At 45.6% G+C, this 22,436-nt stretch overlaps 1 protein-coding gene across 5 annotated transcripts in view; it reads left to right on the top strand.

Moving 5' to 3' along the window:
• Positions 1-186: 186 nt before the first annotated feature.
• LOC145520205 (phosphatidate cytidylyltransferase, mitochondrial) overlaps positions 187-22,436 on the top strand; it is a 48,551-nt gene continuing 26,301 nt past the window's right edge. For 3 of the 5 annotated variants that reach the window (XM_081526131.1, XM_081526130.1, XM_081526129.1), the window contains exons 1-4: positions 187-581; positions 3,210-3,392; positions 6,129-6,221; positions 16,389-16,539. In XM_081526131.1, coding sequence (XP_081382257.1) covers positions 447-581; positions 3,210-3,392; positions 6,129-6,221; positions 16,389-16,539 — 562 coding nt within the window. In that variant the 5' untranslated portion in view covers positions 187-446. Of the gene's footprint in view, positions 582-2,614; positions 2,681-3,209; positions 3,393-6,128; positions 6,222-16,388; positions 16,540-22,436 lie in introns of all 5 variants that reach the window. The other 2 variants (XM_081526128.1, XM_081526127.1) reach the window with 1 other exon arrangement.

Below are 22,436 nucleotides of genomic sequence, written 5' to 3'. Positions count from 1 at the left end.
GGCTCAAAGGCAGTTCAATCAGCTGTCACGCTCCCCCTCCCATGTCCAAGGCTTAATCCCAGGCGGCCAGCCTGCAGCGCGCTCCTCCGACCACCAGGGGGCTCTGCTGAGGCCTGGCGTCCCCACTCGCGGGAGGGCGTCTGCTCTTGCTCTTGCGCCTTCGGAGCACGTGTGCGCGCGGGGGGCGTGGCCCGCGTGGCCGCCTGAGCGGCAGGACGTCGCCCACTGGGTTGTGTCCCGGTTGCCTCCTGCCTGACTGACTTCTTGTCTGACAGACTTTGTGTCTGACGGACCTGCCGCCCCGAGTCCTTGCGGGCGCCCCCCTTCTCGTCCCCCGGCCCCAGCCTTCTTCCGTCGAGGCGGGTCCCCGGCTTCCATCTCTCACCCCGAGCGGGTTCCCTGTCCCGCCCGCTGTCCTCCGGGGGGCCCTGGGTGACCCCGGCCCCATGGCGCTGCAGGCGCTGCAGAGCTCGGGGGTGGCCTTCCGCAAGATCCTGTCTCACTTCCCCGAGGAGCTGAGCCTGGCTTTCGCCTACGGCTCGGCGGTGTACCGCCAGGCGGGGCCCAGCTCAGACCAGAAGGTGAGCCTGGGAGGTCCCTTTGCCTTCGGTCCCTCCCGAGGCCTGGAGCTGCCGGGCCGCTCTGCGCATCCCCGTATCAGCTCGCAAAGTCCTGATACAAACCCTGCGAAAGGGCTCTTAGCAGAGCGGCAGCGTGAGCTGCGCTTCCAAGGACAAGTAGGAGTCCGCTTGGGTCCAAGAGCGGGAGATGCAATTATGTGCAGGGAAGATCTGGTGCCAGGACTAGACAGAAAAAATATATATATACTTGCCAGGTCCTCGTTCAGTGTTCTTAGCCTTGGCTGAACGTTGGAGTTTTCTGGAAAGCTTTAAAAAATACTGACAATCTGGGTTCCAATTGTGGAGATTCAGGTTTAATTGGTCTAGGCTTTAGGAATTTAAAAAACTTCCCAGGTGATTCTACTACGCATCCAACCTTGAGAATTACATTTCTGACTGTAGGAGAAAATACAAAGTGATTCACCTGACTTTAGGGAGCTGACGGACGGAAGGTAGGGTTTGGGCATTTACAAGAAGGGAGTTAGCGGGTGAGCAGTATATTTGCTCCTGCCCAGGACATTTACCAAGTGTCTGTTTAGGGCTAAGCATTGTTACTCTTCAAAGTTGGCTGAGCACCACAGCAGTGAGGGTATAGGTTTCCTTATGATTGTAGATGTTTTTTTTTCTTCTGTGTATGGGGGTGGAGAAAGTTTGCTTCCAAGGTGGAGACAAGATTCAAGACATCCAAGAGTGGCAGGCATTAAATTTTCCATTTAATGAGGCTTTTAATTGGCTTTGACTGACAGGGGCTTTTGAGCCCTTGCTGAATTAAGGTTGAAGGAGCAGGAGTCTAGATAGAGATGTTTTCTGTATGTGCAGCTCGTGTTCTGGACTGGGTTTCTTTAATAAAGGAAGGAAATGGTCTGGTGCAGTCTGCACTAGGGCCTCACTAGATTACCTGGCTGTGATCTTTCAGTTAATCTCTACCTGTTCACTTCCTGGTGAGGCCATCAATACCGTGGCTTGAATTTCCTGGTTCCCACCTGTACTAGTACTTAAGTAACGTGCTTATTTTGTATTTTATTGTACTCAGTCGCTCAGTCTTTTCCAACTCTGCAACTTCATGGACTGTAGCCCACCAGGGTCCTCTATCCATTGGATTCTCCAGGCAAGAATACTAGAGTGGGTTGCCATTTCTTCCTCCAGGGAATCTTCCTGACGTAGGGATTGAACCCTCGTTCCCACATCTCCTGCATTGGTAGGCGGATTCTTTACCACTGAGCCACCTGCAAAGCCCCCTAATTTAAGTAGTAGTTTAATTTGGCAGCATATGAGAAATGATAAATTTGGGGCATACAGGAAATTATAGATTATAATAGGCTATTTTTTTCTGAACATACGTTAACATAAAATTGTTGAAAATGTGTCCACTCAAAATCTTAACTATCACCACTAGTTTGTAGGAAACTCACAGTGACCTGATTCTATAGTCACCTCTTCATCTTCCTGTGAAGATTTTCCTTTGAGCAGACCTGGAATTCCCTCCAAGGAAAGGTCTTTCCTTTTCCCTCACCCTCATTCCCTGCAAGTTCACAAGTAGATTCCAGCACCTGAGTCTGTCCCAGCTGAGTCCCTGCCTTGGTGCCCTGGTTACTGGCAGGCAGCCTCGTGTCCTTTAGTCCGCCCTCCCTTTCTGCTGCAGCAACATTTCTTCCCATGGCAGCCAGTCTCCCTCTTTGGTCCCATCTCCCACCACTCTATACCTGTATCCCATCCCAGCCCTACCGACCTAGACTCAGCACCCAGAACATGCCCAGCTCTCATCTCCTCTGAAAAGCGTTTTCATCCAACAGGACTCCCCCGACCCCCTTCCTCAGGCCTCTCCTAACACTTCACCAAATCTGCTTAACTCTCGTGTGTATTTGAAGACTCGGAGTCACCAGAGTCTTGAAGAAGGTCATCTTATAGGAAAATTCCTCCTTCCTCTGTGACCCCATTCTGAGTGAAATTCCCCTAGCAAGTCCTTTCGCTAATAATCTGTCTATTCTCCCCAGGTGACTTTGAGCTCTTTACCTCTATCCCAGGACCCATCAGAGCTCCTCGTAGAGGATCAGGGAGAGGTTAGTGAATGGATGAAGTTAAAATAACGTATTTCCCTTTGCATAATGCTTTATAGAGCTTGTCCACATGGTATTATCTGATCTGGAAGAAAAATGGAGCACATTTAACTAGATTTAGATGGAAGACAGTGTAGCAAAGTGGTCTAGCCCAGAATTTGGAGCCAGACTGTGTCTGTCATTCATTAACCGTGTGTCCTTGGGCAGGGAGCTTACTCTGTGCCGTGGTTTCCTTTCCTATAGAAATATGATGATAATGGTATCTACCTTGTAGGATTGTTTTGAGGATAAAAAGTTCTGTATGATACAGAAAGTGTTTAAAAGAGGGCTGGAACATTACTTCAGTCAGCATTACTGTTTCTATGTGAGTTGACGAAAAACAAAGCTCAGCTTGGTTCCAGAGGTTTGCTTAAGTTTCTGACCCCGGGTCTGCTGTTAATCAAAGCTACGATGAGTCTTAGAGCTTTCCGCTCTGTCTCGGCGTCTTTCTAGGAGTTAAAACTAAAATCCATCTGTTTTCTTCACCTCCTAGAATGCAATGCTGGACTTCGTGTTCACAGTTGATGACCCCGTCGCATGGCATTCAAAGAACCTGAAGAAAAACTGGAACCACTACTCTTTCCTAAAAGTGCTGGGGCCCAGGATTATCAGTGCTGTCCAGAATAACTACGGCGCTGGCGTTTACTACAACCCGTTGATCACATGTGACGGGAGGGTGAGTGACTTCGGGCCTCTGTCTTAACTTGAGTGGATATTAACCTTTGTTCTTAGAATCCCAGCTGAATATGTGTGTTCTTACAGTCAGGAAATGTTCACACTTTTGCTGGATGAAGGTGGTGAATGTGACTTTTTTTTTTTTTGCCTTTGGCTGAATGTTTTTTGGCTGGGAAAGATTGAGGGCAGGAGGAGAAGGGGGCAGCAGAGGATGAGATGGTTAGATAGCATCACTGATTTGATGGACATGAGTTTGATTCTGGGAGATGAGTTTTGACTCCAGAAGGTGGCGAAGGACAGGGAAACCTGATGTGCATGGGGTCACAAAGAGTCGAACACAACTTAGAGACTGAATAACAACAAATGTTTCTTGGTGTCAGTTTTAGTTGCCTCAACAGCACCAGGAGTGCCTGTCGGGTGCACAGATGGTGGGTCCCACCCCCAGAGTTCCTGAACCAGAAGGTCTGGGATAGGGTTTGAGGATTTGCATTTTTTACACATCGAGAGGTAATTGTCCTGTAACACTGTGCTCATTTTCGGTGTGTAGCGTAATGATTGATGTTACTGCGGGTTGATTACCACAGCAAGTATAGTTAACATCCATTACCATACATAGCTAGTGTTCTTGTTCTGGTGATGAGAACTTTTAAGGTTTACTCTCTTAGCCACAAGGATTTACATTTCTTTTTTTTTTCAAGTTTATTTATTTTTAATTGGAGGATAATTGCTTTACACTATTGTGTTGGTTTCTGCCATATATCAGCATGAATTACCCATAGGTATACATATGTCCCCTCCATCTTGAACATACCTCCACCCCATCCTACCCCTCTGAGCTGTCACCGAGCATCAGGTGAGCTCCCTGTGTTGTACAGCCCCATTATTTATCTCTTTTACACGTGGTGGTATAGATTTCAGTGCTTCTCTCTCAGTTTTTCCCATCTTCTCCTGCCGCCTGGATTTGCATTTCTAACAAGCTTTCAAATGATGGTGATGCTGCCCGTCTGGAACACACTTTGAGAACCACTGGTTTGGTCAGTGGGAGGAATGGGCAAATCCATTGTGGGTCAGGGTGGAAATTAATCTTATCTGTACGGAGAGGCACACACTCCCAGGGAGAAGTTGGAAGTGAAGAGGGGACCGTAGGTAGTTGGGAGCACGTGGTGCCCAGTGGGAGGAACTCCTCGGTGCCATCGGTTGGGCGGAATTTGATGACGGGTGTTGGGCAGATGAGCACCCCGGATCACGGCGGAGGGTTGTCTGACTGCGGGGACCCTGCCCAGTGGTCATTCCGATGAGGGGTCCAGGCTCTAAGAGGACGGCCAGGAAGCAGGCATGACCCCAGTGTGAGAGGACCAGTGGGAGCTAAGTCAGGGGCCTCCTAGAGTCTGCCAGGCAGAGGGTGACCGCCGCACCCGCGCTGCGCCAAGCTCCCAACGGCTCAGGACCGTCACCCTTCTGTGGGCAGACAAGTCACCTGAGGATCTTGTTGGAAGGCAGATTCTGATTCACTGGGTCTGTGACGCTGATGCTGCTGGGCGGTGGACCACACTTTGAAAGGCAGAAGGCTGGAGTACTGACTTGAGAAGGATTGTGAAGGCCTATCTGAGCGAGGCGGGGCTGAGCGCTGTGGTTGATGGTGATGTCTGCATTGCCTTTGGGCCGGGCGTTTACTTTTCTGGTTGCCGTCAGTCCTGCCTCCCAGCTGTTAGGCGCCTGCGGCAAGAAGGGCTCTGCGGAGTGGAGGGAAGGCGGTCACTCAGCCCAGCCCTGCAAGTCCGTGTGAGTCATGGAGCTCGGAGCCCTGTGCTTTCTCCAGTATTAGTATTATGCTGAGCCGACCTCTAATTAGTCATTTCAAACAGTATTACAGGCTCCAATAACCAAATGTTTAGGCATAATTGTGTGCCAAAGGGACTGTACTTTTTAACTGAAATTCTTTAGCTACTTTTTAGATATTTGCAGCCTGAGAAGGCTGCTTGGATACTGAAGTTCAGTGAAGTGAGTCTGAAGATATCTGGTGAAGCAAATGGGATTTTGTAACCAGGAACAACTGCATTCAGGGTTTTGCGCAAATTCTTACTGAAATGAGCTTGACCACAGTTCCATGTGTTCAGGGCTGGTAAAGAGGTTTTATGTTTGCATGTTGCATTGTAATTACGGAAGTGTTTGAAATAGTCAACGGTGAAAGAGAAATTCACCATGTAAAGGATGTCAGTGAAAACTTTGAGGAAAATTTCTCATTCTGTGATGAAGCAAACACTGGAGCCCAGACTGAAATCCAGGGACCTGGTTTGGCTCCGCTCCTCCGGGTGCCACCTCGGGCACATCGTTTATTCTCTCTGAGCGTCAGGTTTCTTATTTCTCACTTGAGGAGCATGAACTGTATCACGTGTCTGTCAGGACCAGTGTTTTTATTGACATTTCCAGTCCACTGAGGACCAAGACAGCCTATAACACAGCCTATAAGAGCCATTCTGCCTCTAGCATCACAAGTACCAGAGTTAACACTGTGGTCATCGCACCACGAATACCTTAGGAAACAGACAGTCTTGGAAATGAAGCCTTTGCAAAAGGTTTCGTGGAGATGTGTGTGTTTACAAGCTAGCGGGTTTTGAGTGGCTTTGGAGATCAAGCTTCTGCCCTGGTCAGAAATTTAGTTCTTTATATTTTGCACTTGCATGCGTGTCAGTATGGCATTTCGCTCCTTTTCATGCTCATTTCTTTTCTTTTCCAGCTTATCAAATATGGAGTTATTAGCACCAGTGTTTTGATCGAAGATCTCCTCAACTGGAATAACTTATACATTGCTGGTCGACTCCAAAAACCGGTGAGTGGGTGTTCTGTTAGGAATGTCTCTCCTCTCCAAACCTGACCTTACTTTGACCTTTGTGATTGCTTTGGCATAGAAATGAGCTTCAGACTCCTTTTCCTGTGTATAGAATTTGTTGCCAACCAATATCCAGGTATTACTCACAGTGCTGCTTCCTTCTCTCTCAGGATTCTCGAGGTGTCTGGATCAGAGTCAGTCCATTTAAGTCAAGAGGATGACAGAGGAGGTGCCCAGTGCCACGGTGGAGCCTCTGTCAGCACCCCCCCCCACCTCCCCCAGATCAGCATTTCTTCTAGAATGCAAGTGCCACGGGGCACCGCTTGTCCACTGATTTGTCCCAGCAGTGCCTGGGGTCCCGTCTCAGCGCCCTCCTTGTTTGGGAGGTTGTTGGAAGAGATCACGGGGCAGGCTTCTCCCTGGGCTTTACTAGAAATGAAAACAGACAAAACAGTGGAGAGGACCTGACCTTCTGACACGCATTCACAAATACCAGATTTCTTCATTTTTGCAGACATATAGTCTGTATCTGAGAAGGATGTCTTAATAGTTTAAGATCTAGACGAAGTTGTCACAATTGCTAATCTCCCAACAAGGATTAATTTTTCTTGAACTGTCAGAGGGTCTTCAGCCCCAAAGAGGGTTCACAGAGTGTTCTCAGACACCTCTCATGGGTGACTATGCTTTTCCTTCTTTGTCAGCTATGGCAAGAGATTAGAGAGTTTTATACAATCTTAGCTCACTTGGCTGTGTGATAAAATCTCTATTGATATGTGTGGGAGGACCTGATTCTCTTTCCTTGCATTTAGGCCTAAAATGTAACAATGTAGCTGATTAAGACTTGCAGAAACATTTCATCCGGCGATAGTTACATGGAGGCACTCAGTCGCTCAGTCAGGTCCAACTCTGTGCGACCCCGTGGACTGTAGCCCGGCAGGCTCCCTGTCCATGGAATATTTCAGGCAAGAATACTGGAGCGGGTTGCCATTTCCTGCTCCCGGGAATCCTCCCAGCCCAGGAATCGAACCTGCATCTCTTGTGTCTCCTGCATCAGCAGGTAGATTCTTTACCGCTGTGCCATCTGGGAAGCCCCCATACTACACTTGATCTTAGCCAAGAAGCATGGGTACATCCATATGTAAAAATTTTCCAAGCTCTGGTGGGTAGATTAGTTTGCTTTACTGTATATAGTTTTACTTAAAGCTTGTTTTAATTCCAGAAACAATGTGTGTGTTTGTGCTAAGTTGCTTCAGTCATGTCCAACTCTGTGTGACCCTGTGGACTGTAGCCCGCCAGGCTCCTCTGTCCATGGGATTCTCCAGGCAAGAACACTGGAGTGGGTTGCCATGGCCTCCTCATAATTGAGGAAATAAATGTAATTAGATATTTGTAAATATTCCTTTTCTTTCCAAGTTTCTTTTTAAATACACAAGATATGTAGCTTGATAGGAAGATTAATGAATGTGGAATTGGAGTCCTTGGGTCTTACTCATTCCTGCTCCTTATTAGCTGTTTATGTGACGTTAGGCAGCTTGTTTTGTACTTCTCTGCGCTCAGTTGTGCCAACCCCAGGGACCGTATCCCGCTGGGCTCTTCTGTCCATGGATTTTCCCAAGCAAGAATACAGAAGTGGGTCGCCGTTTCCTTCTCCAGGGGATCTTCCCGACCCAAAGATTGAACCCCAGTCTCTTGCGCCTCCTGCATTGGCAGACTGATGACCACTGGTGCCATGCAGAATGGGAATAGCAATCCTTGCCTTGCCTTCTTCCCAAAGGTGATGAAAAGTAGAAGCAGGATGCTAATACTGGAAAGAACACAGGTGTTTTCAAGCCAGACAGTTCTACGGTTTGAGTCCCAGCCCTGACACCCCCTAGCCATGTAAACTGGCACCAGGAACTTAATCTCCCTGGGCCTTGGGACTCCCTCACCTGTGGCTGAGAGTGATGACACTGACCTCAAAAGGCATTGAGAAGTGCCGATCTAAGATGCCTGGTACCTGGCAGACATGCAGGAAACCATCTTTCCCTTCTCTGTATCTTCACCTGTCTCAGTCATTCTGAGATAAAATGAGGTGTTGAATGTGAAAATGTATTCTCTGTACTATGTTTTGTTCTTGCAATATTTCAAGGTTTTTTTTTTTTAATTTGTTGTTATTGTTCAGTCACTAAGTCATGTCCAACTCTTTGCAACCCCATAAACTGCGGCATGCCAGGCTTCCCTGTCCTTCACTATCTCTCAGAGTTTGCTCAAACTCATGTCCATTGAGTCGGTGATGCCATCCAACCATCTCATCCTCTGTCATCTCCTTCTCTTCCTGCCCTCAATCTTTCCCAGAATCAGGGTCTTTTCCAATGAGTTGGCTCTTCACATCAGGTGGCCAAAGTATTGGAGCTGCAACTTCAGCCTCAGTCCTTCCAGTGAATATTCAGTGTTGATTTCCTTTAGGAGTGACTGGCTTGATATCCTTGCAGCCCAAGGGTCTCTCAAGAGTCTTCTCCAACACCACAGTTCAAAAACATCAATTCTTCAGCGTTCAGCCTACTTTATGATCCAATTCTCACATCCATACACGACGACTGGAAAAAAACATAGCTTTGACTAGACGGACCTTTGTTGGCAGAGAAATGTCTCTGCTTTTTAATATGCTGTCTAGGTTTGCAATAGCTTTTCTTCCAAGGAGCAAGCATCTTAATTTCATGGCTGCAGTCACCGTCTGCAGTGATTTTGGAGCCAAGAAAATAAAGTCTGTTACTGTTTCTACTTTTGTCCCATCTATTTGCCATGAAGTGATGGGACTGGATGCTGTGATCATAGTTTTTTGAATGTTGAATTTTAAGCCAGTTTTTATCACTCTCCTTTTTCACCCCGATCAAGAGACTCTTTAGTTACTCTTCACTTTCTGCCATTAAAGTGGTATCATCTGCGTATCTAGGTTAGTGATATTTCTCCTTGAAATCTTGATTCCAGCTATGATTCATCCAGCCCAGCATTTCACTTGATGTATTCTGCATATAAGTTAAATAAGCAGGGTGACAATATATAGCCTTGAAGTACTTCTTTCCCTATTTGGAACCAGTCTGTTGTTCCATGTCTGATTCTAACTGTTGCTTCTTGTCCTGCGTAGGAGACAGTAAGGTGGTCTGGTATTCGCATCTTTTTAAGAATTTTTTACAATTTGTTGTGATCCACACAGTCAAAGGCTTTAGCATAGTCAGTGAAGCAGAAGTGGATTTTTTTGGAATTCCCTTGCTTTTTCTATGATCCAACAGATGTTGGCAACTTGATCTCTGGTTCCTCTGCCTTTTCTAAATCCAGCTTGTATAAATAGACTGCAAAAAACAGATGTGACATGAAATCTCAGAATGTAAGCACTGGAAATGACCTCAGATTTCATCTAAATGTCTTGTATCCTGATAAAATAAAAACATCAGTTCAAAGCAACACTCAGCTACACTCAGGTCATTTAAAACTGCATTTCTCAGCTCACGTGGAGAAGACAATGTTCTTGATAACAATGGCAGTCCCTCAGGCTTATTGGGCTTTCAGGTGGCACTAGTGATAAAGAACCTGCCTGCCAATGCAGGAGACTTAAGAGACACGAGTTTGAACCCTGGGTTGGAAATATCCCCTGGAGGAGGGCATGGCGACTCACTCCAGTATTCTTACCTGGAGAATACCTGGGGCAGAGGAGCCTGGCAGGCTACAGTCCATGGGGTCGCAAAGAGTTGGATGTGGCTAAAGTGTCTTAGTACATGTGCATAGGCTTATTAAGAAGCTTCTCAGTTCAGTTCAGTCGCTCAGTCATGTCCGACTCGTTGTGACTTCATGGACTGCAGCATGCCAGGCCTCCCTGTCCATTGCCAACTACTGGAGTTTACTCAAGCTCATGTCCATTGAGTTGGTGATGCCATCCAACCATCTCATCCTCTGTCGTCCCCTTCTCCTCCTGCCTTCAATCTTTCCCGGCATCACAGATGACCAAATGAGTCAGTTCTTTGAATCAGATGGCCAAAGTATTGGAGTTTCAACTTCAACATCAGTCCTTCCAGTGAATATTCAGGACTGATTGCCTTTAGGATGGACTGGTTGGATCTCCTTGCAGTCCAAGGAACTCTCAAGAGTCTTCTCCAACACCACAGTTCAAAAACATCAATTCTTCAGAGCTCAGCTTTCTTTATAGTCCAACTCTCACATCCATACATGACTACTGGAAAAAAACATAGCTTTGACTAGACGGACCTTTGTTGGCAAAGTAATGTCTTTGCTTTTTAATATGCTGTCTAGGTTGGTCATAGCTTTTCTTCCAAGGAGCAAGCGTCTTTTAATTTCATGGCTGCAGTCACCATCTGCAGTGATTTTGGAGCCCAGAAAAATAAAGTCTGCCACTGTTTCTCCATCTATTTGCCATGAAGTGATGGGACCAGATGCCATGATCTTAGTTTTCTGAATGTTGAGCTTTAAGCCAACTTTTTCACTCTCCTCTTTCACTTTTATCAAGGAGCTCTTCAGTTCTTCTTCACTTTCTGCCATAAGGGTGGTGTCATCTGTATATCTGAGGTTATTGATATTTCTCCCAGCAATCTTGATTCCAGCTTGTGCTTCCTTCAGCCCAGCGTTTCTCATGATGTACTCTGCATATAAGTTAAATAAGCAGGGTGACAATATACAGCCTTGATGTACTCCTTTTCCTATTTGGAATCAGTCTGATGGTTCATGTCCAGTTCTAACTGTTACTTCCTGACCTGCATACAGATTTCTTAAGAGGCAGGTCAGGTGGTCTGGTATTCCCATCTCTTTCAGAATTTTCCAGAGTTTATTGTGATCCACACAGTCAAAGGCTTTGTTTGGCATAGTCAGTAAAGCAGAAGTAGATGTTTTTCTGGAACTCTCTTGGTTTTTCCATGATCCAACGGATTTTGGCAATTTGATCTCTGGTTCTTCTACCTTTTCTAAATCCAGCTTGAATGTCTGGAAGTTCATGGTTCACATACTGCTGAAGCCTGGCTTGGAGATTTTTGAGCATTACTTAATAGCATGTGAGATGAGTGCAATTGTGCAGTAGTTTGAGCATTCTTTTGCATTTCCTTTCTTTGGGATTGGAATGAAAACTAACCTTTTCCAGTACTGTGGCCACTTCTGAGTTTTCCAAATTGGCTGGCATATTGAGTGCAGCACTTTCACAGCGTCATCTTTCAGGATTTGAAATAGCTCAACTGGAATTCCATCACCTCCACTAGCTTTGTTCGTAGTGATGCTTCCTAAGGCCCACTTGACTTCACATTCCAGGATGTCTGGCTGTAGGTGAGTGATCACACCATCATGATCATCTGGGTCGTGAAGATCTTTTTTGTACAGTTCTTCTGTGTATTCTTGCCGCCTCTTCTTAATATCTTCTGCTTCTGTTAGGTCCATACCATTTCTGTCCTTTATCGAGCCCATCTTTGCATGAAATGTTCCCTTGGTATCTCTAATTTTCTTGAAGAGATCTCTAGACTTTCCCATTCTATTGTTTTCCTCTATTTCTTTGCATTGATAGCTGAGAAAGACTTCCTTATTTTTCCTTGGCTGTTCTTTGGGACTCTGCATTCAAAGGGGTGTATCTTTCCTTTTCTCCTTTGCCTTTCACTTCTCTTCTATTCACAGCTATTTGTAAGGCCTCCTCAGACAGCCACTTTGCCTTTTTGCATTTCTTTTCCTTGGGGATGGTCTTGATCCCTGTTTCCTGTACAATGTCACGAACCTCCGTCCATAGTTCTTCAGACACTCTGTCTATCAGATCTAATCCCTTGAATCTATTTGTCACTTCCACTGTATAATTGTAAGGGATTTGATTTAGGTCATACCTGAATGGTCTAGTGGTTTTCCCTACTTTCTTCAATTTAAGTCTGAATTTGGAAATAAGGAGTTGTTGGTCTGAGCCACAGTCAGCTCCTGGTCTTTTTTACCTCTAGGTGGCAGCAGATATTTACCAAAGGAACAAATCTGATTAAAAAGAAAGGGTTGGAAGCCTTTGGACGAAAATAATGGGTGAATATCTTAAGAAAGAATTGTGAAAATGAGAGTGGGTATTTTGTTTTTATGTGTCTTAAAAGGAATTACATTAAATTATGTTGTCTGAAGCTCTAAAATTATCCTCCATGTTACAAATGAAATAGGATTTCTCAATCACTAGCAGTTTAAGTCTTTCAAAGGAATATGCAGAAGGCATGTGGGAACTCTCTGTGCTTCTCATTTGGCTTTACTGTGAACCTAAACCTACTTTAAAAGATAAAGTTTATTGTTAAGAAAATAGGAAAGAATATAGAGGAGTACTTTGCTTAAAAAGATGGACATTTCTGGAAATAATTGAATACAAATTGCATTTCTATTATACTTTAAGGTTACCTTACCTCATCGTTGAGGAGACAACCCGGTTTTAATTCTAGTGCAACTGTAAGTTTGAGTTACTGACCAAGCCATTTTCCGAGTCGAGGAACATGTAAAGTATTCAATAGAATCTTGTTGTGGCCAGTCTTTAGGTCGAAGAAGTCTAAAGTAATACTAGTATTTATTCCCCTAAGTTATTTAATGTAAGTTGGATTTTTGTATTTCATGTTTTTTTTAGTGTATGGATAATTTGGCGTAAATATTTAAAGCATTCACATTGACAAACTGGTATTTTGCCACCTTGTTAAGAGAATTTTAATTTATTTTAATGTATTCATTTCAATATATTCTCTTTTATTTGCTAGTCATATAGCTTTTTTTATAATAACTTTATTGAGATTTAATCACACACTTCAACCCTTTAAAAAAGTGTATGACTTAGTAGTTTTTTAGTATATTCACAGTTTGCAAGCATCACCATATTGTAACTTCATTGACTTACTTGTTTGTAGTAGAAAACCTCCCCCAGTGGTAGAAAAGTTCCCTGAATGAGACTTGGAAGGCCTGGCTCACTAGTCTTGGCTCTGCCTGGCTGAGAGCAAATCTTTGGGCCTCTAGCCTTTGAAATGAAAGATTGAGACATTCATTTACTTATTCAAAAGACGACTAAGTTTTTTCTCTGTGTGTGCTGAAAGAATTAAAAAAAAGACAACCACATTTCTAGTCTCAAGAGCCTACAGTCCAATGGATAGATAATAAGGTTTTTTGTTTTTTGTTTTTTTTAATCCAGCTCAAATGTCCACTGTTTCTTTTTGGTCCTCAAGCAAGTCCATTTAGAAAAATCAGCCTTCCTGTTCATTTGGAACGGAAAACTGCTGTGGGAAGTGTCATTGGGTTAATGGTCGAGTGTTTGAACGGGAGGGAGGGCTGTTCTTTGTGACTGTAACTTCACTCTTTGCAGTTCAAGCTCTGCCTCCATGTGACTATTATAGAGGAGACCACGTGTGACTTTGTCCTTTTTTCTGTCTTGAAAGGTACTCACAAATCTCTCCAGTTGGGCTTTTGAAAGTCCCTTCGAGTGTTACGCCTCCTCTCTCTCCAGTGAGGATATCCCCCTTGGCAGTAGTGCTGATGCTCGATCTGTGGTTCAGGTCGGGGCATTCCCAGTAAGATACAGACAGCTATTCACAAATCTGAGGATTCCCTTTTCTTCCCGGGCCTCTCTGGCAGTATCCCAAGAGTTCACTGGCTTTTCACTCTGAACAGCAGGGAGCAATGCTGCCAAGACAAGTTCCTGGTTCACCTTCCTCTGGAGAACCAGATGAGCAGAGTCTCCTGAACTCATGTTTTTCCTTTGAGTTAGGATGCTTTTATTTTCACTCGCTTAACCTTAAGTAGCAAACAGACTGCCTTTAAAAAAAAACAACACAAAAAACCTAAGTAGAAATTTTCTTAGGGAACAGTATTTTTCATTGAATAGGAAAAATTTTCCCAAACTTACTCTTTCCTTTACACCTTTGATTTGTTAGTATCTCAAAATAGCTTCTGTTTTCATTGAGTTTCTGTGAAAGTTCACCTCCCCACCCCCATGCAAAAAAAAAAAATAAGAGGGTGAAAAATTATTGAGCAGGACCTGGTGAATGAGGATGAAGAATAGGAAATTATTATAAAGAGGCTTCACAGGCTCTCTGGACAGATCCTGGTCTGGGGGGCCGCCTCTTCCTCGAGGGGAGCTCTTTTAACCCTCTGGGCTTCAGTCTACCCATTAGTGAGATGAGGAGGCTGCCCTCCTAGATCCCTGATTCCGTATGGAGTGTAAGGCTTGGGGAAGTTATTCAAGGACTAGACAGAGGAGTTGTTGTAGGACCTTCAATTTTGTCTTAATCATCTTCCAAGATTAAAAGTTAAGCAGGACAGAATGCGTGAGGGTATATCTGAATACGCAGAGCTGGCTCTGCCAAGTACAAGGGTATTACCCTGGTCTTTGGCATCAGCTCGTTATACAACCTTGGGCAGGCCATGCTCCTGGGCTGCTCCTTGCTCTGACTTTCTGCAGATGTTTGTGGTAATTCCAAACTCACCCAAGTGCTCCAAGGCTTAATTCAGGGCCATTAAGTCCTTGTAATTATGAGGAAGGAGGAGGCAGTATGGAATTCAGTGGCTTAACATACCATATGAAGCTTTGTATGTTGTAAATATTCCATTTAAAAAAAAATAGGGGTAAAAGGTAGAATTCAGGTTCTTCAGTTCGCTTGCTCAGTTGTGACTCTGACCCCATGGACTGCAGCACGCCAGGCCTCCCTGTCCATCACCGATTCCTGGAGCTTGCTCAAACTCATGTCCATCAAGTCGGTGATGCCATCCAACCATCTCATCCTCTATCGTCCCTTTCTCCTCCTACCTTCAATCTTTCTTCACTCAGGTTCTTAAGCCTGATTTATAAAATAGTTGTTTTCTGATACTGCTTTTCACAATTAATGAAAAAACAGAGAAGAAACTATACTTTGGGATGTACATCATTCCCGTCTTTCCTTGCTATGAAATACAATTTTAATTTGGAGTTTCTCACACTGTATGTGTCTTTTATGTGTCATCTGAATTTTGCCAGAAATTATCTGTGTTCGATAAATAAAGGGCAGTTTAAACCCTACCTTGTGGAGCACGAGAAGAGTCTGGTTACGGCACTAGATGGTTTAGAGATGGCGGCTGCCTTTCAGATACACGAGTGTCCTCAGTAGGGATTTCTAGACCTACTGCTTGTTTAGGAAATCCGTCGGAGGCAGCACGATGGTCTAAAACCATGTCGGGAATGCACATTGGCACAATTGCTACAAAGAGCAACTTGGCAGTTCCGGTTCTAAGCATGTGCCTTAAAGCAGTGGTGCTCACGTGTGGTCCCTGGAGCAGCATCAGTGTTACCTGGGAACCTGGTAGAAATGTACCCAGGCCTACTGAGTCAGAATCTCTGGGGAAGGGCCTAGTACTGGGTGTTTTAACAAGCCCTGCAGGAGACTCTGATCTCACTAAAGGTGAGAAGCCCCGGCTCAGAGAAACGTGTGCCCTGTGCACCAGGAGACACACAGGGAAGCTCCCTTCAGCTGTGGGTTCAGATGCGGTCTCTCACTTAATCTTCCCAGCAACCTCATCAGCCTGGTTCGGTTATTAATCCCACTTCACTGATTAGGAATAGCACCCATAGTCACAGAGGTAGTCAGAGATACAGATAGGACTTGAGCACATCCTGCTGACTACAGTGCAGTCTTTACAACCGGTCAAACACACTGGAGCAGTTGGTATCTTGATGGGAGGGGAACATGAAAGACAGTAGCTCCTACTAGCTAGTTTTCTTTCCTTTTTCCTTAGTCAGGCTCAGATCAGTTCAAAATAGAGCATGGCCTGCTCAGGTTAGATAAGAACAGAGATGAGATCTGAATAAAGGAGTAAAATGCGTTTGTCTACCATGGAATTAAGCAAAGAACAAAGAGATTAAAAAATAAAATTCTCAGTTTCTCAAAGGTCATTCATTTATTCCATTTTGTACTAACTTCTTCAAAACTCATGTGGCGTTTCCTCACTTAAGAGAAATATTTATTTTGTTTTCTTTCCTATGTATTGAGTTGTCTGATTTGGGCTTAAAACAGGAGACTCTAGAATTAGATTAGTAACTGTTTCATGTCAACTGACCTAATACTGCAGTATGTTCAGGGCCGAGGGTTGAGGACAGTTCCTGCGTGTAGTAACACACAGGTTGGGCGGTGCCCCACTTCAGGAAGTCTTCTTCTGAACGTCCTGCTTTTCCAGGTGAAGATCGTGGCGATGAGTGAGGATGTGGCCCTCCGCTCAGCCCTGGATCAAAACCTGAGGAGTGCGGTGACCGCGGCCTTCCTCATGCTGCCCGAAAGCTTTTCAGAGGAAGACCTGTTCACAGAGATCGCCGGGCTCTCCTACTCAGGTTAGCAGGTGTCACGCCCGCACTTCCTGCCGGAAGGAGATTTGTGGTCGGAAGACCGAGCAGGCCTGACCCCCGCCCCTCGCTGGCAGCAGAGGTTCTGGTCCCAGCACCTCTGTGAAGGTCTCTGCAGGAACCCTGCGCTCTGCCTCCTTGCCCCCAGGGTCTCTTCCTTTTCATATCTTTACAGAGGGTAACCCTTCTGTTGTTGTTATTGTTCATTTTTATTTTGAAACACTTTCAGAGTACAGGTAAGTTTCAGTAATCATCCAGGAAGCTACCATATAGGCCCTTTCCCCAGAAACGTCTCACCACACTTGTTTTATCATTCTCTCTGTATCAGTGATGTTCAGAAGTTGACAGCAGAACCCCCTGGAGGGCTTGTCAGAACAGACAAGACAGCCGATTTGGGAGGTCTGGGGCGGGGTCCCCAAAATCTGTATTTCTCTCCTGTTCCTGGTGATGCTGATGCTCCTCCAGGGATCCCACTTTGAGAACCACTGCTCCCTCTCTGCATGTAAATACACCATATGATGTATGTTCTTCTGAACTGTTAGGGAGTAGGGCACACATGTCATGTCCCCTTTAGGCCCATTACTTCAGTACGTGTTTCCTAAGAACAAGGCATCCTCTCACAGAACCACAGTGCAGGCACCAAATAACAACGATGCATCACTTCTATCAAACTGATAGTTTTCATTTCTAATGTTGTCAGTTGTCCCAATAATGTCCTTTCTAATATTTTACCCTCAAGTACATGATCCCATCAGGGATCGCTTAATGTATTTAGATGCCATCTCTTTTATCTTTTAATTTGTAATGTTTCCTCAGCCTTTCTTTGTCTCGTATGACACTCACATATTTGCAGTCTGCAGACCAGTGATGTTGGTGCCCCAGAAAGCAGTGTTTTCTCCCGTCTAAGCAAACTGGGGAGACATTTGGAGGTCAGGCCAGTATCCTATTTCTTAACAAACTTTCCCTCTGAGGGTGAGTTTCCACTGACGATTCTTGCTGGAAACAGTCTTTACTATGATGGGTGCAAAGTGGTGACTTGGCCACTTCACCTTTCCTCACGTTAAGGAAACCTTTCTCCCTCCTTCTCCATTCATCTATTTATTTATCTACATATTAACTTCCTTTCCCTTTAAGCCAGCTGTGCTCCTCAGAGGTATCAGAGGGAGGGGGAGGCCGAGAGGGCAGAGCCTGGCCCCTCACTGTAGCCTTGGCCCCAGGAGCCCCCCAGCGATCTGTTTAACGTGTTAAGGATTTGTGTATAACTACATTTTCAGAAAAGTAGTCTGTCTTTTAAACCGTACTTTGAAAACCACTATCTTAAATATCCCTCTTTCCCAACTTTTAACTGAGTCAGAGAACTCTGTGCTCAAATACTGCAGAGGCAGCTGACTCATCCTCTGAATCCCTGTACAGATAAGATTTCATGGAGACACCGTGCTCACAGAGACGTGAAAGGTCTCGCTCTTCAGTCTTGTTCCCAAAACGTGTGTGCTGTGACCACAGCTGTCATGGCAACATGGGTGAGAAGGCAGGTGAAGTAACCTCGGTCTTGGTTGCTTCCAGCGTCTCATGGCAGCCTCCCTGCCTGTCAGCAAAGGCCAAGGGGCCAGCATGATGGGGCTGCATCCAGGAGGAACGTGTGGGGAAGGGGCCTCTGTCTGGGTACCTCACCCCACCCCGCTCCCCTGTGAGGAAAGGTGGACCTGAACCTTTGGTTGATTTTGTGGGGGAGGATGCAGAGCCGTCCTCTGCTCTGACCACGTCGTCAGCATCAGCTTAGTGTAAGGTGGACTCCAGGCTGCTGTTGTTCAGTCGCTCAGTCGTGTCTGACTCTTTGTACCCCATGGACTGCAGCACGCCAGGCTCCTCTGTCCTTCATCATCTCAAGGAGTTTGCTCAAACTCATGTCCGTTGAGTCGGTGATGCCATCCAACCCTCTCATCTTTGTCGTCCCCTTCTCCAGTCTTCAGTCTTTCCCAGCATCAGAGTCTTTTCCAGTGAGTCAGCTCTTCTCATCAAGTGGCCAAAGTATTGGAGTTTCAGCTTTAGCATCAGTCCTTCCAATGAATATTCAGGACTGATTTCCTTTAGGATGGACTGGTTTGATCTCCTTGCAGTCCAAGGGACTCTGAAGAATCTTCTCCAACACCACAGTTCGAAAGCATCAATTCTTAAGTGTTCAGCTTTCTTTATGGTCCAATTCTCACATCCATACATGACTACTGGAAAAACCATAGCTTTGACTATACAGACCTTTGCTCACAAAATGATGTCTCTCCTTTTTAATACGCTGTCTAGGTTCATCATAGCTTTCCTTCCAAGTAGCAAGCTCTTTTAATTTCATGACTCTAGGAGTTCTCTATAAATTCCAAACATTGACTGAAGACATCTATTTACAGACTTTAAGTAAGCATTCAAACTGTTTTCAATCTTGAGCTGACTTTTGTTCCACCTCCTGAAAGGACCATGTCATATGCTCCTGGTTTCTTCCGTTGTTCAGTAAACACTTGCTGATTCATAGCAGTATCATCCTCTGTTCCGCTTCTTCTAGAATATTCATTAAGAGCTGCTGTATAGTGATGCTCTTCCATAATCAGTAGGTCAGTAAGTAGATAGGTGGGTAGATGCGTAGGTAGGTGGATGGAGCATTTATTCCTTTATTCCATCACAGAATCCTCATACTGCAGCCCTGTCTGTTCAGCAAACGTGTGTGTGTCCTGTGTCTCCCTGTGCCACACACTGCACTAGGCCGGGTGCATGCTGGCAAGCGAGATAAGCGTGAAACTCCTCGTGGAGTTCACTTTCTTTTAGGGAGAGACAGACAGTAAAGAAGCAGTAGGCAGTTTCAGACAGTGGTGAGTGCCGTGAGGAGAAGAAAACACATCAGGGTGAGGGTGAGGCTGTTTCTCAGTGGGTGGCTCAGGAAGGCCCCCAAGGCAGGAAACGGGGTCTACGAGCCGGCCGAGGCTGTTGGGGAAGAGCCAACAGACGCAGTGGGTTGGTCCCCAGAGCCAGGTCTCACGCCTTGCTGTGTCTGACCCCAGCTCCTCGGCCTCTGCTCGCTCCCATTTCTCATGTCGCCTCGTCCTATTTTCTTGCCGTTATATTTGTTATTGCTTAATCAGCCTTGGGTTGGAGACTTTGGCCAAGTAGCCCACATACTCATTTCAAAAAGACTGGCTTCTTTTTCCTGCAAAACTTAGGACATGATGCTTTACAAATTCTCCCCAGAGAGGGCTGATTCCCACTCTGTGTGATCCCTACCTTGTGGATAAGACCTTTTCCAAAAAGTGTTCTGTAAGTCAGTTGTTCAGATTGGGAATATATTTTCCCATTGAAACATCATAATATATGATGGTTGTTGGTAAGCCAGGACACAGTGTAATTAATGGTTAACTAGCCCGTGATGTGATGGAACTAGACTGGGATGGTGCAGGTGGGGAAGGATCTAGGCCCTGCAGACAGGTGTCTTCTGTAGATGTGAGACTTGCCCCAGGTGATGTGTTGAAAGACCAGCTCTATTACCTGCCTTTCGTGGGCTTCTGAGAACCCAGTATCCTTGAATTGATCAGATTCTACTCCTTTCTGGAAACCACACAAACCTCCCAAGCCCTTGTAATATTCCAGATTTCAAATTACCCACCAACCTCATTTTTATTTACAACTTGGACATCTATTTTACACCTGTTTTCAGTTTAGGGAGATGGTATGTTGTCCCTAAGCTGCAAAGTTCCATTTCTCCCTGGTGGAGTCTGGGGAACATGGGAAAAACAGTTTTCTCTGTGTCATTGGACAAGTGCCTGCCAGTGATCGCTGGCGGAGGCAAGATCCGTCAGTGTTACTGGCAGTAATAATAATCCCTGTATTCTGTGTAGTATTTAAGGATCACTTTAACTGCCCTAGGGTCAGTATTTATGGCATTATTGTTACAAGTGATGGTGAGAAAGGAGTGGGTGGACGATGACAGTCTGCAGAGTTGGGGAGGAGAAAGCCTTCTAATCCTTCAGTTATTCTTAGAAGTCAGCGTTTAAGTAAACAGAAAAGGAAACCGAACGAACCTTTAAAGGGCCACCTTTCACATTCTTGTGAAAGTACAAACTAGTAAAGTGACTAGTTTTAGGTAATGATCCCTGGTTTAACATTTATCAAGTGAATCAGCATCCCATACCTTATAACGAATGAAGGATGCAATGTCTGCTCTAAGGAGCTTCTCATTAATAAACATGTGTAATCACAGTGAGTCAGTGGCAGACTTCAGAACAGCCCGTGTGGAGAAGGAAGGGATGTATAAGTGCACGGTCCGTTCAGGGAGGGAGGAGCAGATGGATGTGACGGAGGTCCATGCTGGTGGCAGGAGAAAGTCGCATTCTTTGTCATATGTCAGGAATGACTCTCAGTACTTTATCTAATAACTCGTTTCATCCTCACACACAGCCCTTTGATAAGGTGCTATATTATTGCCCCATTTAACAGATGAGAAAACCAAGGCCCAGATCTGTCTCAGGTCAGTTATCTGGTAGATTAGTAGGTGGTAGAGCTGGAATTTTAGTTCACACTCTTTTAATTTTTTAACTTTTTATTTTGTGTTGGGGTATAGCTGATTAACAATGTTACGATAGTTTCAGGTGCACAGCAGAGCCACTCAGGCATATACATGTTTCCATTCTCCCCCAAACTCCCCTCCCATCCAGGCTGTCCCATAACACTGAGCAGAGTTCCACGTTAGCCCTCATTCTTAACCACTGAAATTCACTGCCTCTCTGGTGTTTTGGAGAAGAGGTTAGACCTGGGTTGGGCAGGGTGTTGAAGACAAAGTGAGCAGATGGAAATCTGACAACCAGTACACAACTAAGAGCCACAGATGTTTTCCGGCTTTGCAAGTTGGTCCAGGATTTGGGGTTGTGGAAAGACAATTTTGCCAGCAGTGTGCAGGAGGGAGAAAGACTAAGAATGAGAACGTTTTTTCCCTCAGCACATAATCACGAGTTTCCTCTGCTGGGCGCCCTTCTAAGCTCTGGGAATGAAGGGAAGAAGGCAGGCACGGTCCCGGCCCTCGTGCGGCTTTCTCTGCAGTTGAAAAGTCAGACAGCAGACACATGGCAGCAGAGAACAGGGGGTGGGGGGCAGGCGTCACTTCAGTGCAACCGGAGACGGCCTCTCCCGAGGTGGGAACTGAGCACCCGTGAGGAGAACCCCAGGCAGAGAGGGGCCTCCAGGGAGATGGGTGGGACCCGGTCTGTGTTGGGTCGCCTCCAGAACTCGCCCATGGCACGTGGCAGGCCCCTCCGTGTGTGTGTGGGGTGGATGGACAGAGCGCAGCCAGTCTGGATGGTGATGAGGGCTCAGGCAGGGCCTCAGGACCGTGAACAGCCTCCCATGGAAACGGCTGCTTTAGCTGGGTATCCGGTTTAGTCGTTTAGTCGCTAAGTCGTGTCCAGCTTTTCTGCAATCCCATGGACTGTAGCCAACCAGGCTCCTTTGTGCATGAGATTTCCCAGGCAAGAATACTGGAGTGGGTTCCATTTCCTTCTCCAGGGGATCTTCCTGACCCAGGGCTCAAGCCCACATCTCCTGCATTGGCAGGTGGATTCTTCACCGCTGAGCCACCTGGGAAGCCCATTCTATTACTTTGCTTTTTTTAATCATTATATTACTTCATGGAAGGCAGCATCAGTAAAGTGTTTACAAGCTGGGGCTCTGCAGTCAGACTCCTGGGTTCACCTCTTAGCTTTAACCTTAATTAACTTTCTGTCTTTGGGCAAGTTTCTTATCTCCTTGTGACTCAGTTTCTTTCTCTCTAAAGAAGATTTTTATACGGATGAAATTAAATCATACATGTATGATTAAATCGTATGTGCCTGGTACATCATAAATGCTCAGTAAGT

The sequence above is a fragment of the Giraffa tippelskirchi genome, chromosome 9, assembly GCF_054371585.1.
Source record: "Giraffa tippelskirchi isolate mGirTip1 chromosome 9, T2T-mGirTip1v1.2.pri, whole genome shotgun sequence".
NCBI lineage: Eukaryota > Metazoa > Chordata > Mammalia > Artiodactyla > Giraffidae > Giraffa > Giraffa tippelskirchi.
Note: the sequence above shows the minus strand (reverse complement) of the source record. Positions and strands in the feature narration are given on the sequence as shown.